The 17,881-nt window shown below is 38.3% G+C and overlaps 2 protein-coding genes across 2 annotated transcripts in view; both read left to right on the top strand.

Moving 5' to 3' along the window:
• Positions 1 to 2,111, top strand: part of crtc1a (CREB regulated transcription coactivator 1a) — a 36,231-nt gene extending 34,120 nt beyond the window's left edge. Inside the window, exon 14 of the mRNA XM_055228373.1 lies at positions 1,504 to 2,111. Coding sequence (XP_055084348.1) covers positions 1,504 to 1,700 — 197 coding nt within the window. The 3' untranslated portion in view covers positions 1,701 to 2,111. The remainder of the gene's footprint in view (positions 1 to 1,503) is intronic.
• Positions 2,112 to 12,342: 10,231 nt separating this feature from the next.
• crsp7 (cofactor required for Sp1 transcriptional activation, subunit 7) lies at positions 12,343 to 17,108 on the top strand. Its single transcript, XM_033982910.2, has 3 exons — positions 12,343 to 12,718; positions 14,910 to 14,984; positions 15,465 to 17,108. The coding sequence occupies exons 1-3, from the start codon at positions 12,647 to 12,649 to the stop codon at positions 17,004 to 17,006; spliced, it is 1,689 nt and encodes a 562-aa protein (XP_033838801.1). The 5' UTR covers positions 12,343 to 12,646; the 3' UTR covers positions 17,007 to 17,108.
• Positions 17,109 to 17,881: the final 773 nt, after the last annotated feature.

Below are 17,881 nucleotides of genomic sequence, written 5' to 3'. Positions count from 1 at the left end.
GAAAATTATCCAATTGTGATTTTTCTGCCAAGTTTTGTAATTATGTTTCAATTTGAAAGCGATTTTTTGATAATAGGGATATGGTCAATGTTTTAAGCAGGTCCAGAAAAATTTACAAAGAAAGCAAAGTATTCAAACGCTCCTCACCACACGCCTATGTCACCCATGCTGTTACGTGTTAAGATGTAATACCCCCATAGACATGTAATACTCCCTCTTTAACAAAAATAAAAATGCTAGCTACCTTCTTCTTAATATGGCAGCATAGCATTACTGTCTCCACGCTCAATGGCTAACTGTTACAAAGTCCTCTCAAAGCCAATGAGGACTTTTGACAACTATTACTATGAAGACTTTGAACTGCAGTCTAAATCTGGATTTATAGAACTGTTAAAGGCTTACGGTTTATTAGTGAGAAGAATCGAGCAGGATTACCGGACAGAGGACAGGGAGTGATCTGAGGACAAACCTGCTCTGTTGCTTTTAGAACCAGATTGTCAGTTGTGACTTGCCTTGTTTCTGAAATGTGTAATTAAGCTGTCAAGTTCAAACAATCAGGCAGACAGTTGTGCAGTCCTCCACTGTGGCTCTGCTTCCTCTCACTTAAAAGCCACTTGAAGGGATTTGACAAAAAAGCTCAAAAATCGTCATAAGCGTTTAAACTGCTGAATTGTACTGATCAGCTGTGAGTTTAGTGACTGCATGCGCTTTTGAATGAACAACTGCAGTATTTTGCTGTCATTAAAGCAGACCTATGATGCAAAATTAACCATGTTATAGTTGTTGGACCTTCTCTTTAGTTGTGTGATTCGGGTGAGTTTGAGTAATCTTTTTTTCTCCTGTATTCAAGATGTCGTTGCTTCGATCAATCCCCATCTTCACCACCACTGGCGTACATCCACTTATGACGTTCTCCAATTTTATTTTCTTAATCGGTGATACGTGTAAGATTTGGCATCGTCGTATAGTCATTTTGGTACAAATGAAGTGCAGTTATCCATCGGAGATGCTGACAGCTGTGTGACTCTTTGTTGTGATGATGTTTACGGCGACAGTGAGATTTTATCACGATTCATGTACACGTCATTTTTTTTCCTGCTCATTTGCTTGTGCTGGAAGTTCCTGTCGCTAACTCAAAATCTGGCAGAGGCCCACGAACAGGAGCAGTGGGTAGGAAAAAGTGTCTGGTTTTGAGCTCAGTGCTGCATTAAACAGAGGAAGAGTGAATCACGATACAATGATTTCACCACAGATTGTCACAGAGATCACAATTAGCATGCACCGATACGATACTGGTGTTGAATATCAGCAGATCAGTTCCGCCTATCAGTTGGAGTATCAGGCGTTGTCAGGATCGGTGCTTCGGTGCATTCCTAATCATAATATAGAAAAAAAAAAAAACACAGAGAAAAAGTCCCCACGACAAATATTGACCAAATGTATTGAAATTGGTATAGTAATTATCATGACAGGCCTAACCCTGCTCTTCTCTCTCTCCTGCAGTGAGCGGCGAGTCTCCACCCGGCCTGAACAAAGACCTGGGCTGCCTCACCACAGATCTGGACCTGGACTCTCCATTTCCCCTTGACGACCTGAGGCTGGACCCCCTGACCCTGGATGGACTGCACATGCTCAATGACCCCGACGTGATCCTGACTGACGCTGCCACGGAGGACGCATTCAGGATGGATAGACTGTGACCCCCCTCCTCCGTATGTAACCACGTTACAACTTTGGTTTGGACTGACATGCAGCAGAGGAAACATGCAGCCAGCCCAAGTGTCTCACTGTTGGATTTCAGATGAGATCTCAACATTCTATAGGCCAATTATATTTAATACAGATGGGGGGATGGTGTTTAAATGGGAAAGTACTTTGTATTAAATAGGGAAATCTGGCTCTTGCCCCCCATCTGAGAGTATGACTTCATTACGTTCTTCAATTTGGAAACCATAACAGTTACTGTACAAATGTGTTTGATTTACAACCAGTCTCTTGAAAGAAATGCTATGTGCTGTTTACAGCCATATTTTATTACAAAACTATTTTAATGTGACAGTAGTCACAGCACCTGGAGGCCACATGCAGCTTCTACACTTTAGAACAGGGGTCCCCCAACCATGTTTTTAAATGACATTTTTCGTTTAGAGTCTTGGTTCTATCACGTTGAGCTTTAAGCATCTGTAACTTTTCACTGCTAGACACATTTATGTCCAATGTAACATTCTGCCTATGAGTGAATAGAGCCTCGTTTTCACACATTCTGAATGTTTCCCAAGTAAAGAAATAGTAGATTCCAAGTCCCACTCTCCCTGAGAACCTCTGTGGAATTAAAATGTCCCCCAGGAGCTTTTGGGCATACAGGCAAATTGCCACTGTCCCTGTTTAAAATGCATGTGACAAGTTTTATGATTTTATTTAATTTGGTGGAATACTTGTAGTAAATATAAATTGTAGTTTGCACCAATCAAGAATCAAGTTGAAAGATACATTATCAGTTAAAAGTTTGGACACACCCTCTCATTCAGTTTTTTTTTCTTAATTTTTACTACTTTCTACATTTTAGATACATAAAGAAGACATCAAATATATGAAGTAAGATATTTATTGAAGTTAAATAACTACTAACTATTTTTCAACATAGCAAAGGCTGGCTACTAGATTTGAATATAAAACATAAAAAAAAAAAATATTAGAATTAGAAATACCTTTTTGCTACATAATTCTTTACACCTTACTTCATATATATTTGATGTCTTCTGCATATTTATATATACAATGTAAAAAGTAGTACAAACGTTTGACTGGTAGTGTATGAAGTAGGGTTTTAAAACACACTGATGACATCACACTGGGGAGAATTATATTTAAACATTATGCATTATTTACACTTAAGAAACATTTTTTCTAATAGTTTAAATATCATAAAGGCTGGGGAACCCCCGTTTTTGAAGCTTCTTACAGTTATGAAATGAACATGCATATGCTTGTCCACAGTTCAAAAAAAAACCCCCATTGCATGAACACTACATAGCTACTGTCAGCGGCTGGAATATTCAACGGCAACTTTATGATGTTTACCTAGAATCATGATTTTACTCTGAAACTCTTGACAAAAATGACTGAATGAACTGTTTTAAGACACATTTACACCTGTTACTGTACAAAAAACACGTCTGAACTGTTTTGTTTTGCCCAAATGTTTTCTAACTTTTAATTTTTTTAATTTGTAAATTGTTAAATAGCAGTTATCAGTTATGCATGAAATCACAAAACACTGTGCATACTTGTTTTGCCTTAAAAAGATTTTGGTTGCAAAAATAATTAATATATAAATGGTAAACATATTGTACAGTACATGTTAAAGATTTTTATTGTGAAAAAAATGGTTTGGCCATCCTTCTGAACTGGAGGAAAACACTACAGATCTAGAAATAATAATATATGAATATTATATTAAATCTAATAACAAACATTTTATTTATGTAATACCTTTCAAGATGCAGAAAGGCACAATGTAAATATATAGCGCCCCCTATTTTTAAGTGGAGTTTTCTATTTAGTTTAGTAGGCTCTAGTGTTGGTAGGAAAACATATGGCAAAACTGAAGTACGTTTACACGGACAGTTTGCTATTAAAATTAGATTGTAGGTCAGCAAAAGCTGGCTACTATTTTGAACTCAAAACACGCAGCATAGTAGAATAGTTAATACACTCCATACAATTAAAATTATATGGAACCTACCTGGACAACTGAGGGAATACACAGATATAAGGCCAGATGGAAATATAAAAGAAGGTACTGTAATTTAATGTAGAAAATCACATTCTGTTGTCTAAAGAAAATGTTTTTAATCATCACTGTAGTATCGGAATCAGTATTGAGTATCGGGTTTATTCCTTAATATTGAAATGGAGTTTGAAATTTTAGTATCATGCCAACACTAAAACAAAACTGACCTGTAAACATACTGCCATGGAACTTCCTACTTACACCTGCTACAGACTTAGCTTAGTCCAGTCAACAGAGCACTGTAGAGAAACGATTATTCACTTTAACCCTAAAGATCTATCCACAAAGATGTTTTATGTTTACGAGCTTTTGTTTTCTATTCAACCTGTACAGAATGTGACTGCATTAGTGTGAACGTGAACTATGCAAAAAATCTTGATGTCGAAGAGAAATTGAACCCTTAGCATAAATTAGCTAACCACACAACAGCGGTGCCATGGTGGGATTCTTCTTTTGTACTTTGAACAATGAGGAAGTGCAGCTGCTTTAGTGGAATGTTGTATTTTTGTGAACTGCCTCTCTAGACACAGTGAAAGAGAATGTATTTGGTCATGTTTGTACTCTTTATGTTGTGTCGCTTATGGCTATGGAGCAGGGCTGTGCGGATAGACTCCAGATACACACTGACAGTCGGCATGGCAACCCTTCAGACCAGGACCCTAATCAGAGGTGGGCAATATATCGAAAAAATATATACTGATATTTTTGTTTTCGTGATATGCAAAAAATATTGAGTTTTGATACTTTGCAGCTGATATCATCAGCATTCTCCGGGGGTGGGGGGTGGGGGGTCGGGGGTCATGCTAACTAGAGGCACTGCTCTGTCTGAAGATCTGTTACTCAAGTTTAAACTGCACTTTGTTTTAACACAGTCTAACTATAAAGAACTGACTGCTCTGGAACTACAACGGATGAGCTGATTTGTGCTGTTAAACATGTCCCTCTCAAATAACATTATAGTCACAAGCTAGCTAGCATTAGCCAACAGTTTTTCAGTTAGTCACTCTTGCATTTTTTGTTGAAAATCAAACACCTAAACAGGACCATGAACAGGACCATATTGATCAGGTTCCTGAAAATGTGTGGTTTAATCCATTTGAATTTGAATTTTTGGCATTACTTGGCTGTGTATGCTAATGTGTGCATTGTGTCACCATGGTAACTGCTGAACTTTTCTCCATACACATACATACAGAACACCCCCAGTATGACGTCACTGCAAAGTATAAATATTTGAAAATGTATGATGAAATAGAACTAGAGATAAATTTCTAACACAGCATAAACTAAATAGTTAATTTTTGTCGACTTGAAACTGTTGTGTGTGCAGTAGTTTTCCATCCAGCCCTCCTCTGATCTCTGTATGAGCGGCGTGTACTTCAGAGTATTTCCTCGCGCTTGTACTGTTACCTTGTGCATTGATGTTGCGTTCAGTGTCTCCAGTTGTTTTCACTGCCCTGCTCTCCTCATCAGCACTTTAGACATCATCTTTTGAACCAAACCCGCGTGACTGTTACTGTACGTGCACTGGACCTCTCTGCCCTGTCTTTGACTAAACCTGCCTTTATGTAAAATAGATAGGAAAGATTAGAGTTATTTTTAAAAGTCAAATACAGATTTAAGAAAATATTTTGTTATCCCGCTGGTGCTTTTCCTAAATTTTATAAATTCTATAAAATTTCAAACTGATCGGATATTTCTCTGGGATCGTGCATCATCTGTATTAGGCATTCAGTTGTCCCCTCCTGTGCTCTCCTCGTGTGCCATTGCTTTGTACTGTCAAAAATGTCACAAGGCAGAAAGAATAGACTTATGATCATCTCGTTTCTCAAACTCTGAGGCCTGAAACGGACTGTACTGTTTCAAATAGGTCAGCCCCATAATAATAACATCACTTACATCATCATTAGAAAACATTCGCTGCGTCCCATTTTTCCTCAGAAGTCCGAACTAGGAGTTTCTGTTTCTGTGTTCCACTGGTTATGTCGGAAAAACAATTACAAATACATTAAAGCTTATGTACAATAATGACTTAAAACTAGCAATAAAAACTAGAGGAAGTGTTAAACTCAGCCAAAAATAGTAATCAAAGTTCAGTTATAAAGCTGGATATTGGTACTACAATTGTAAGTTACAAATCAATGATTGAGAGTTAATTTTTGCTTTTGCTGATGTGACCCCTGTGTGTCATTAGTAAAACAGAGCACTGATGACTGCAGACGCTCAGCCGCTGTGCAGGAGCAGGTTCACAGGCACAGGTGGACAGAAGGGAGTAACTACAGCGAAAATAACAGTCAGTATTTTAACTGTCAGATATAAAAGTTTATCCATACACAGTTTCCAAGTAGGAATTCTGAGATGGATGGATGTTCCAGTGTAAATTCACAAGTCGGAACTCCAAACTCTGAAAACATAACCTCTGAGGACCACTGGAATTTGGCATATGTCCAGTATATATTTTTTTATGTTATCTTATTTTTTGTAATGTTTGATTACTATTTGCCAGGTCTAAAGATTACATTTTGTCATCACTGGTGAAAAGAAATTACAAATTGTTTGACTCTTTGAAGCAGCTAATGCTACAGCTAACTGCTCATGCTAACTTTTTCCTTGTTCAAATGACAGATTGCAGCCTGTTAAACCATCTGTTTTAGTAATATGTCTCACTTTGACTCGGCTATATTTAATACTGACCTTCTGACTTCATGACCCTGATGTTTGCTTTGTTTCTGTTTGATAGTGTCTTCTGTCTCTGTAAGTGCAATGTGAACCTAATCTGCTTTTTATGCACATATGTAAGAGCTATTGTTTGGTATTCAACTATTCTCTCCATATGCGTTTATTTGGTGCAGTTGTCCTTTTGTACTATGTTAATGTTATAGTAATGCTTTGTACGTTGCTCTGTATGTTATTACACGCTCAACCCAGACTGCCGTCTCAACTGTATGACTATTCTTCTAATATTTCAGTGTCAGAATGTTGTACATAACAAATTCAAATGGCTTTAAGGTGGCCCATAAATTGTATGTAAGGGCCTGTACCTGATAGTTGATAGAAGTATTGAAAGTCAGATACAAAGCAATACTAAAACTAGTATAGAAACTACATACTCATTTAAGCAGATATCACACAACTCGATACAATTTGACCTTTCCTGAACTAGTAACTAGTACTAGTAACTCCTAAGACCATATTGTGTAATAAACTGTTATTTTGTGTTGAAAATTACAATATTGTCTAAAAAAGACTTTACAGATTTTGGTGCCCAAATGCTAATTTTATAAAGTCTATCAAGTTTGAAATTTTAGTATGGTGAAAATAATGGTTACCTGATTTCAAACCACAGCTAAGGAACATGTTTTAATTTGAACCTTTAGCCCCGCCCACCTAGTCCTTTTTGCCGTTGTGATATTGAATCATGACACAGAAACAATTGTCCAGGATAATGCCATGCAGTTGTAACTTCTGTATTAGTTATTACCTGAGAGAATGCTATGTACAATGAATAGGTTACATTTTACAGTCTCAGTTGTTTTCATATTTAGCAGCTTTTATCTTAACAAGAATAAATTAAAGGTATCAGGTACAGGCCCTTTAACGGTAGCTTCAATACAACATCAGTAAGTTACAGTGGACTTGTTTGTGAAAATGGTTTTACCATTTTGTGAATAGGCAAAATCAGTTAAATATATTTGGCTTGTTTGGAAAATGTGAAACAGTTACTCCTCCTAAGCCAAAGCTCAATGGAGCCAAAATTAATCAGTGTATAGTTTTATTCTGTTACTGTTTGTTTTTTGTTGTTCAGCACTATAGAGTTTTTAAGTGATGATGTCACTTCCGGGTTCAACCAGAAACTTCACAGCTGATTTCTAGCTTTAAAAAAATGTATTCATCAAAAAGGACAATTACCTTTAAAAAGTGTATTTTAAACCACAAATTGTATCAAATATGTACATAATATAGTAATAATCTAGCATTACATAGGATTGCCAACAGTGTGCATCTCACTAACTGGCGCACACCGCTAATGCTAGCTTAGCCTAGCCTAGCTTCTTACCTCAACCTCCCTCTTACACTTTATGTCACAGTTATAACATAGATCCATGCTTATAACCTTGTTAGCTTTAAATGCCTGTAATCCCTTTTTAACAAGAAAGTTTTCTTGTTAAAAATGAGGATATTGTAAACATGACATCACACTTAACACCTCTATTATAAGTGCCATGTTCTCTATTTGTTTACAGTAATTTTAACATAAATGTTCATTATCCCCAGTACAAAAGCAGTTTATATCAGACTGGTTAAAACAAATTGACATTGACCAAATGTTTAAACAAATGTTGAACTTCGTTTTCACATTATTTAATATACTACTACTACTACTACTACTACTACTACTACTACTACTACTACTACTACTACTACTACTACTACTACTACTACTACTACTACTACTACTACTACTACTACTACTACTACTACTACTACTACTACTATGTACATTGAATTTGATATTATCAGGACTATTAAAAACATTTGTGAAACACTATTACAGCTATAACCAGTGTCCTTTATAATGTGTTTTTATACGTGGAACACTTGTATATCTTTAAGTATCAACACTAAATCAACTTTTTGTGCTACTAAACTGTGTACATGGTCGACTTTAACTGTATCATCCAACCAGTCACAAGTTTGGACACGCCTTTTCATTCATTTTTTTTTTTCTTTTGTTTTTTTTTTACTACTTTCTACGTATTACATGCCTTCAGAAGACATCAAATATATGAAATAAGATATATGGCTTATATATATGGATTATGTAGCAATGAAAAAAGGTTAAATAACTGTTAAACAGCCTATATACAGTGGTGAAATGTTACAAAGTAAAAGTAGTAAAGTACTGTACTTAAGTTAAGTACAGATACCTGAAATTAAAGTAAATTTTAAAGTGGATACTTTTCACTTTTACTTCACTTCAATCTGAGAGCAGGTATCTACTTCCTACTCCACTACATTTTTGAACTGGATTGAAAACTAAAAGTATTTATTATTATTATTTTTAAACAGTGACTTTAATACTTTTTTTTTTTTTTTACCCCAGTATCTGTACCCTTACTTAAAAAACAAAATTAAGTACTTCTTCCACCACTGAATATGCGTTTTATATGTTTTATATTTTAGATCCACATTCCTCAAAGTGTCCACCCTTTGATTTGTCGACAGCGCTGCAAACCTTTGACCTTCTTTCAGTGAACATCATGATGAAGTCGAGTCTGTGAAGTGAAAAGCCTGAGCCATGTCTGGGTTCATTAGTGGAGTGTGCAAAGCAGTGATCAAAGCAATGGGTGGCTATTTTGAAGAACCTAAAATATGAAATATATTTTGAGTTATTTCACACTTTTTTGTTCATTACATTCCATATGTGTTCAATAATAGTTTTACTGCCTTCTGTGAGAATCTACAGTCTAAAACATGTTATTTCACACTTTTTTGTTTACATGAGAATCTAGTATGTAAATATTTTCTCTGTTCTAATCTTGTTACTGCATCAAAAACAGACCTGGAGTTTTGTTTTGCTTCATTCACACATGTTTAACACACAAACCCTGCATATTTTAGTAGTTTTAGTAGTTCTTCTCTCAAACTGAAAACACTCAGTTCCACCTTGTGATGTCATGTAGTAATACAGGAAGTGCTCCATTATGTTTTTGAACTCCATGCACCTTCACTAGAATCATTTGGATAATTTCAGCCTTGGAAATGCCAGTCTCTACTGAACTAAAGGTAAAATGTAACTGTTAACTTGAAAACTACCACTACATGACATCACAAGGTGGAATAGAGCATTTAGAGCTTTGGAGATATCAACAGACTAATAATAAAAGTTTACTCAAACATGTGTGAATGAAACAAAATACAACTCTGAGTATGTTTTTGAGGAGGTAACAATATTATAACATGGCTTAAATCTCACAATAATCAATTTTGTACTATAGGACCTTTAAATTAAAAACTGTGTCCAAACTTTTGACTGATACGGTGTAGATACTATTACAGTCAAATGCCATGCTGTTTTGTCTGTAAAGAACTGTTTTGTACCAAGTTCCTATTATATAATTTTGTTTAATAACTGTACTATCTATCAAACCCTAACCACATTACAAAATCTATTGTCTTTTATTTCCAGAGGGGGATCTGGGGGACCACTACCTATCAGGTCCTCTACTCATTTTGCATGAGGACAAATGACCTCATTCAGTGGCAGCTAAATTATCCTCCACTTTCTTACTTTGGTGATTCTGTATTTTATTTTCTGTGTATAGACTTTGCATTGCGTTCCTGGCTTGAAAATGGAACACTGCAGACAGACAAACGCTCAAACAATATGCAAATTTTTGTGAATGAACTAGAGCCCATTTGTTGAGCTAACCCTTTAAGACAAGCTTCAGACAATATATACTGTTTTCTAATTTGTAATTGTCAAATGGGACCAAAAGAATCCTGAGTTGGCTGTAAATGTGCGCTTATTTAAAAACATAATGCTTCTGTTTTGATCGTACCTGACGTATTTTTTCTTGTGAAGGCTTCTGTCTTTGTACCTTTGCATTATTCGAATTTGTAAATGACAATAAAAAGAAATATATCTGACAAGTTAACGTCTGTTTAAGTCATTTGGTACTATCTGGTCTTAGGGTTGTCGGAAGAAAATATTGAAAATCAGATACTAATTGATACTAAAACTAGTGTCGAAACTAGATACTCAGTTGAGCAAGTATCGATAATAAAAAAGTCACATTCACAGGACAGAAATTAACCTCTCCTGAAAAGCTTTAGAATGATTTTGAGCTGCATCAGAACAAGTATAAGACACATAGACTAGTATACACACATGGACCACTATGGAACCTACTGGATGACTGAGGGATTACACAGATGTAAAGCCACATGGGAATATAAAAGAAAGTACAATGACTCAGTGTTGAAAATCACATTCTATTGTTTAAAGAAAGAGTGGTATTGGACTCCGTATCAAGTATCAAAATCGAGTTCAAAATTTTAGTATCATGACATCACTAATAACTAAGAAAGAGTAGACCAAGAATAAAAGGCCACAGCTCAAAAGACAGCAATGAGTTTTAGTTTATGAAAGGTTTGATCATTATCACAATAAGTAACAAGGCATTACTCATCTTTGCTCTTCCTGTAGGCATCCTGTTTCCTGGCAGCTCTAACCTCAGCATCCTTCTAAACATACTCACTGATCTATCCCTCCTCTCCTCTTAATATGGACACATATTAGAATTATCTTAAAAGAATATATATATATATATATATATATATATATATATATATATATATATATATATATATATATATATATATATATATATATATATATATATATATATATATATATATATATATATATATATATATATATATATATATATATATATATATATATATATATATAAATAAAATAAATGCCTAGCTTGGTAAAAAATTGGTTTAAATGACAGTAAAATGAGGTGGGAAAGTGGACTCCCTCTCTCCAACCCAGAGAGATGAGGAGAGAGCATTGGACATCCTGCACGTGGGAAGAGAGGAGGAAGATTGCAATAATAATAATAATAATAATTTAAAAAAAGACTTTAGCAGCTGGCTTTTAACCATTTTTTTCAAAGCCATAAGAAAAACATTTGGATTAAAACATGCACAGTGTCCCAGGATGTTGTGTAGGGTTTTCAAAAGTTTCGAGAATTAGATATCAATCGATAGTAAAACTAGTACTGAAACTAGATACTCATTTGGGCAGTTATGATACTAAAAAGTCACATTCACAGGACAGAAATTAACCTTTCCTGAATAGCATTAGAATGAACTTGAGCTGTATCAGAACAAGTATAAGACACATAGACTAGTATACACACATGGACCACTATGGAACCTACCTGGACGATTGAGGAATTACACAGATATAAGGCCACATGGGAATATAAAAGAAAGTACTATGATTTAATGTGGAACTGTGGTATCGGAATCGGTATTGAGTATCGGGTCTAATCCTCAGTATCAAAATTTTGTTTGAAATTTTAGCATCATAATATCATTAATTGTATGTGGAGTGCACGTATATGTAATGTATATAAACAAGAGATTTCTTCCGTGGGTTCTTAGCGCCATCTGCTGACCAATAGTAGATATTTCACAAATTCATGCCGTGCTTTGAATATTTTTGACTTTTTCGACAATTGTGTGTGTACATTACAAAATGACATAACTGTTGACAGGTGACTGATGACAGGTGACACTTGGGAGGGGTTCGTCATAACTACAATGATGTTTTTCAATGCAATAAACCAAAAATATATATATTATTTTGAGGCTAAAAAGTTACATACTGTGGCTTTAAATTAAATGATATCAAATAAATTTAATGGTTCATGTCCTTTTGCGTTAAAATCTCCACAGAAATGTCTCATCTTTGACAGTACTGCTGCCTGTGCTGTGGATGTTTACTTGTGTGCGTGCTGACGTCACCGTTTGCGTGCGTGCGTGCTTTCCCGTGATGCAGCGGGCCTGGTCGTGCTCGTACGCTGATCTGATCCGAGCGCAGCTGAACTCCGGTGGTGAGTTTGTAGAGCGCCGAGCGAGCAGGCAGCAGCACGGCCAGCCCCGCGCACACCGCTCCTTCTCCATGTGAGATAAACCGCACGTCCTGCGCTTAGACCACTCCAGATATGCTGTACGGGCGCCCGACGTGTCACCGCAGCGGCTTCTGAGTGACCAGCGTCCCCCGGGTTTGATTTAGGGGGATTCCTCCATCCTCCGGACCGCACCGAACAGGCAATGAGCACGGTCTCAGCAACCCCGCAGCAGATGAGGGACCGGCTGCTGCAGGCCATCGACAGTCAGAGCAATGTGAGTGCGGCTAACGGCTAACTAGCTACTTTACGTTCTCGCTTATTTCCTCAGCTTACACATGGTTGCACGGACGTATCTTTAGGTGTAGTTCTTCGCTAACAAACCCAATGTTATCCGTGAAGCTAATGTCCCTGCTGCTGTAACAACGCAAATTCTTCATCGTGAGACGAATAAGGCTTTAACTTATTGTGTCATATCTGGTAAAGTAAGCCGTACTTCTTCGGCATCTTAAACTTACTCGTCCACGTAGGTCTGTAAGTGTACTTTTAACCATCTAAAAGTCGTGTTTCGCCTTTTGCAAAGCAGCGACAAGTTGAAGTCTCTGGAGTTGACAGATTGGAGCTAACTTAGCAACAGCGTTTAGCCAGAGATGCTCTTTCAGGGAGAGATCGCCAACTACAGAAAAGTCATGGCTCCCTCTGTCACGTGACTGTGTGTGGACCAATGGTTTCACCCCGTCAGAGGCTTTCTATGGTCAAATCATATTTTCATGTGCCTTCAATTTAATGCTGCAAGAAAAATATTATTATTGATAATAATTTAGGCAAGATACTGTCGAAGGATGTAGTCCGAACGTGAAAATAGCTTTGCTTGTAGGTTTGTAATGCCTGAAATATTTTCGACAAGGCCCATACATAATGTTATTAAATCTATACAATTATAAATATTTGAACCAAAATATATTAAGTATACTTGAAGCTAGTTAAGGGTAAAGACTCTGGAATATAGAATTGACCACAACCATGTGAACACGAACGAAGTAGTTTTATCAAGTGTGTGTGTGATCCCTCTCCAATGCATAGTCTCCGGCTAGGCTACCGTTTACTGTAATCTACTATTAGCATGCTAACAGCAGCCTAGCATCAACGCACATGCTAGTCAACATATGTGTCTTCTTTTGGATCTGCCATATGAAATACTGAAATCAGAATGTCTAATTCACTTACTGTCCGAGTTCCATGCAAATAGATTGTATTATAATAGTTATGTTTTATCGATGCGTGTTACAGCTACATGGCTAACTTTAGCGTTAGCAGCTAAAGTTGAGTCGGAGTTCTTCTCAAGTTAGATCAACGCCTACAGGACCCAAAGCTAATACGACAAAGTCTGACATTGAGTCATTTTTCTTGTGCTCTAACGGCACAAACGGCTCTTTTTGTCTTGTATTGGGCACCTGAGCTTTGTATTTTGCGTCAAATGCCACGTTTATCCGTCTGTGACAGAGCATGTCTTTCACCTTTTTACATTCACCCGTCATTCAGAATCTGCTTATTCACAATATTCCTTTAGGAGATGATGTTACTGCTCAGAAGTTTCAGAGGTACAAGAATAAGATCAGCATCATGGCAAACAGACCCGTCTATGCACTCAAATGTTTCACACGGCCCAGTGCTTTTGTTTTACATATGAATCATTCAAAGTGGACTGTGTGGTACTCCGCTCATAATGCTCCTTTGGTTCAGTCACTGACAAAGCTCTAAGCAAGAACTCTGTGGAACGGAGAAAGAAACCTCTTCACATCAGTCTCTATCATAAAATGCAATCTCAAACAGATCTCATGTGCTGGAGGTCAAAGGTCACATCATCTTTATAGCCTATACAAAAAGTACTTCCTAGGGAAGTACTTTGTATATTTTGTATATGTATTTTCTTAAGTTGTGTGCTGGATGTAACAATCTGTGCAGTAGTCTGTGTGTCTAACTCTGTGTAGGTCTGATGAAGATGTCGTTACCTTTTGCATGTTTAAACACATATCATTTACTGCATTTGGGCTGTGAGTCTGCACTTCTGCTAAATGTGCTGTAGTGCTGCACAAGAACCAGACCCTGGTCTAGGCCTGGTCTTTGGGGTAAACCTTGGTTGCTGGGACATTCACATCTGTGGTTTTGGTCCAATACAAACATTGCAGGTGTGAAAGCAGCTGTGAAACATGTTCTATATAAAAAAATAGTTTAGTTAACCAGGTCACAAATCATACATTTTAAATGTTGTTTGTCAGACTCTGATGCTTTGAGCTCTTTATGTCCAAATTCAGGATTTTGTGAAAAATATGAAAGAAGAAAACATTTCTTAAGCAGAGGCACATCTGAGGAGTTTTGACAGCTGTGCTGCTCATTTTGAAACATTAAGTTTACTTTAGCCTTAAAACGGAGTAGAGGCTCTTTCAAATGGCATGTTTTTGTTCCAGATATGCAACATGGTGGTAGTACTGGAGGTCATTACCTGTCTGGAGAAGTATCCCATCACCAAAGAAGCACTTGAGGTGGGTTTTGTCTTGTTTGCACCAGTCCTGTCCAATATTTGTCTTTCAAAATATCTTTGCATGAGCTCTGTACTTTTAAATTATTAGAATGGAGTCATATGACCATGGCAGAGCATTCACATACTTCTAACTGTAATTGGAAAAGGCAGAGGTGCTAGCATGTAGTATGTGGTCAAAATGTCCCTGCTTATGTTCTGTGTCACAGCAGCAGTTTATTCCTTTCCTCTGTGGATGTGAGACTAATTCTTTGTCGTCAGGAAACAGACAATTTCTCTGCTGGGACTCTGAACCTAAACTCGCAGGACAGGCTAGTCTTATCTGTTTATTCTTTATCCTAAATGAAAACATCGAGTCTTTGATGGCCATTTACTTTCAGGACAGCATGGTACCATTTTGAGACACCCTTCCCAATAACTGGAATAATAACGTCAGTGTCTGAGATTGAAGTGTACCTTATTTAATAGTTGTTGTTCTTTTCAGGAAACGCGACTAGGAAAGCTCATCAATGATGTAAGAAAGAAAACCAAGGATGAAGACCTTGCCAAACGGGCAAAGAAACTCCTTAGGAACTGGCAGAAGCTGATTGAACCAGGTGCTGCTGTAGTTCCCAGCGCTGCCCCTGGATCCACCAATGGCAGCTCCCACCCCTGCAGGACTGAGCCCGCCCCACCAGATATCCCAGTGTCGGGGAAAGTAGTCCCGGAGGTCAAGCTCCGGAATGATGTCCACAACACATACTCTCCCAAAGCGGAGAAGTCGAGCCGTAAGCGGCGCACAGAGAACAGGGACAGCGGTGTGCACTTACCAGAGAAAATCTCCAAACTGTCCCCATATGAAAACTCGTCCTCTCCGCTGCCTAGCAACGGCATCATGTCCAGCCCGGATCACCAGGAGCAGGATGTGGTGCCGTCGCCAGAGCGGCTGCGGCTCGAGCATCCCGACAATGAGAAAATGGGCCGAATCCCTGTAAATGCTGTCAACCCTCTGCCCAGCTCTCCGGGAATGGCCAAACTGCCCAGCACTTCTGCTTTGATCAAAGCTGCGGTGCTCCAAAAGGCCCGGCTGGATGACAGTGGAGGAGGGGGGTACCATCAGGCCCGCAGCCCTCGGAGCGTGAAGCAGGATGCCAAATGCTCCGGGCCTTATGCACTAGACTCTCCACTATCGGTGCCCTCTCCATCCCAGCCCCCCTTCACCGACAGACTGCCTCCTCCTCCTCAGAGGGCTTCTACACCACACTGGTCTTCAGAGAGCTCCCTACAGGACACGTCACATTTAGAATCACCTGTAGTGTCCCCGGCACCAGACCAACTCAGACCTACAGTATCTGAGGACTCTGAACACTCTACGCTGGCCAACACGGGTCATAAACGAAGGAAATACCGCTCTAGAGACTACGCTGTTAATTTAGATGGTCAGAAATTAGAGGATACAAGTAAACCAGTACGGTTAAAAGAACGCAGACTTACATTTGACCCTGTTACTGGGCAGATTAAGCCTTTAGTCCATAAAGGACAGACTCATTCTGAGGAAACTCTAGTTTCAGAACCCCAGCAAAGAACTGAAAGCACTGCCCACCCTCCCCCCACAGCAGCCAGTACCACAGCTCCCCCCAGCCAAGGCCCAAACCCTTTTCAACAGACCAACTGGAAGGAGCTGTCAAGGAATGAGTTCATTCAGTCCTATTTAAACCTGCAGAGCAACGTGCTGACATCGTCTGGAGTGCAGGCCCCCAGTGCACACTTTTTCATGTCTGAGTATCTAAAAAGGGAGGAGAAAGACGAGGTGGAGCCCCGACACACTCATGCGCTGGAGCAGAGCGGGTCTGTACAGCAGCTGCCCGGGGTGACACGGGAGCTCACACAAGAGGACATAGACAGGATACACACACAGCACTGGCCCGGGGTCAATGGCTGCAGAGACTCCCAGGGCTCGTGGTACGACTGGACTCAGTGCATCTCATTAGACCTTCATGGAGACGAGAGCCGGCTCCACATCTTGCCCTATGTCTGCTTAGACTGACCTCTGCTGTCCACTGTGAGCCCTGCGCCGCCGCATCACCCAACTCTCCTCTTATGTTTTGGTAAAAAAAAGAATATATGAAATTAAAAAAGTGATAGTTGAGTTTGTAATCTCAAGGGCTGTTTCTGTTTTGTTTTTGTTTTTTCAAAATAAAGCCACAGGAAAGATCAGGCCATTGTTGCAGTAATGCTGCCACTAAAATACAACGCGCAAAGGGGACATGGCTTTTCTGGACTAGGCCTGTCATGATAACACATTTTGAGCTGCAATATAGTGCTGAAGTAAATATAGACGTTAATATTTAAACCAAAATTTTAAATGTACAATATTGTTATGAGCTGCAATAAATAACAGATGCAACACTTAAGTAGTTTGTGTCTGTAAAGGGTCATAGAAGGTCTTAATTCAACTTTCCCACTAGGGCAAAGCAAAATGATCCATGATAAATATTGAGCCCCAAAACTGATTGTTTCATCGAACACATATTGTATGATGAGTTGATGTAATTATTGTGACAGGCATATTCTGGACAGACCTAAGGCAGTCGGAGGTCTGTGATGAAGGGTCTAACAAGAGCCATGTAGTAGATGCTGCTAAGCTGAAAACTACCTACTGTTGAACTATTAGAGAACCAATATCTGATTTGACCATTTCACAAAGCGGCCACTAAAAGACGTGCCTTTTTCCAACAACAGCTTCAATTAATATAAATCTAATAAATAATTGTAACAATTGATCAGCTGTTTTAGTTCGATGTGTGCTAAAATAAATAATACAGGTACCATTACATAATCTGTAGCACTTGTCACTGTAGACTTGCATGAAAGACAGACTTTGCCATAGCTTCCCTGGGGTGCCATTGTCCTCCTTTGCCG

This window comes from Periophthalmus magnuspinnatus, chromosome 17 (assembly GCF_009829125.3).
Source record: "Periophthalmus magnuspinnatus isolate fPerMag1 chromosome 17, fPerMag1.2.pri, whole genome shotgun sequence".
NCBI lineage: Eukaryota > Metazoa > Chordata > Actinopteri > Gobiiformes > Gobiidae > Periophthalmus > Periophthalmus magnuspinnatus.
Note: the sequence above shows the minus strand (reverse complement) of the source record. Positions and strands in the feature narration are given on the sequence as shown.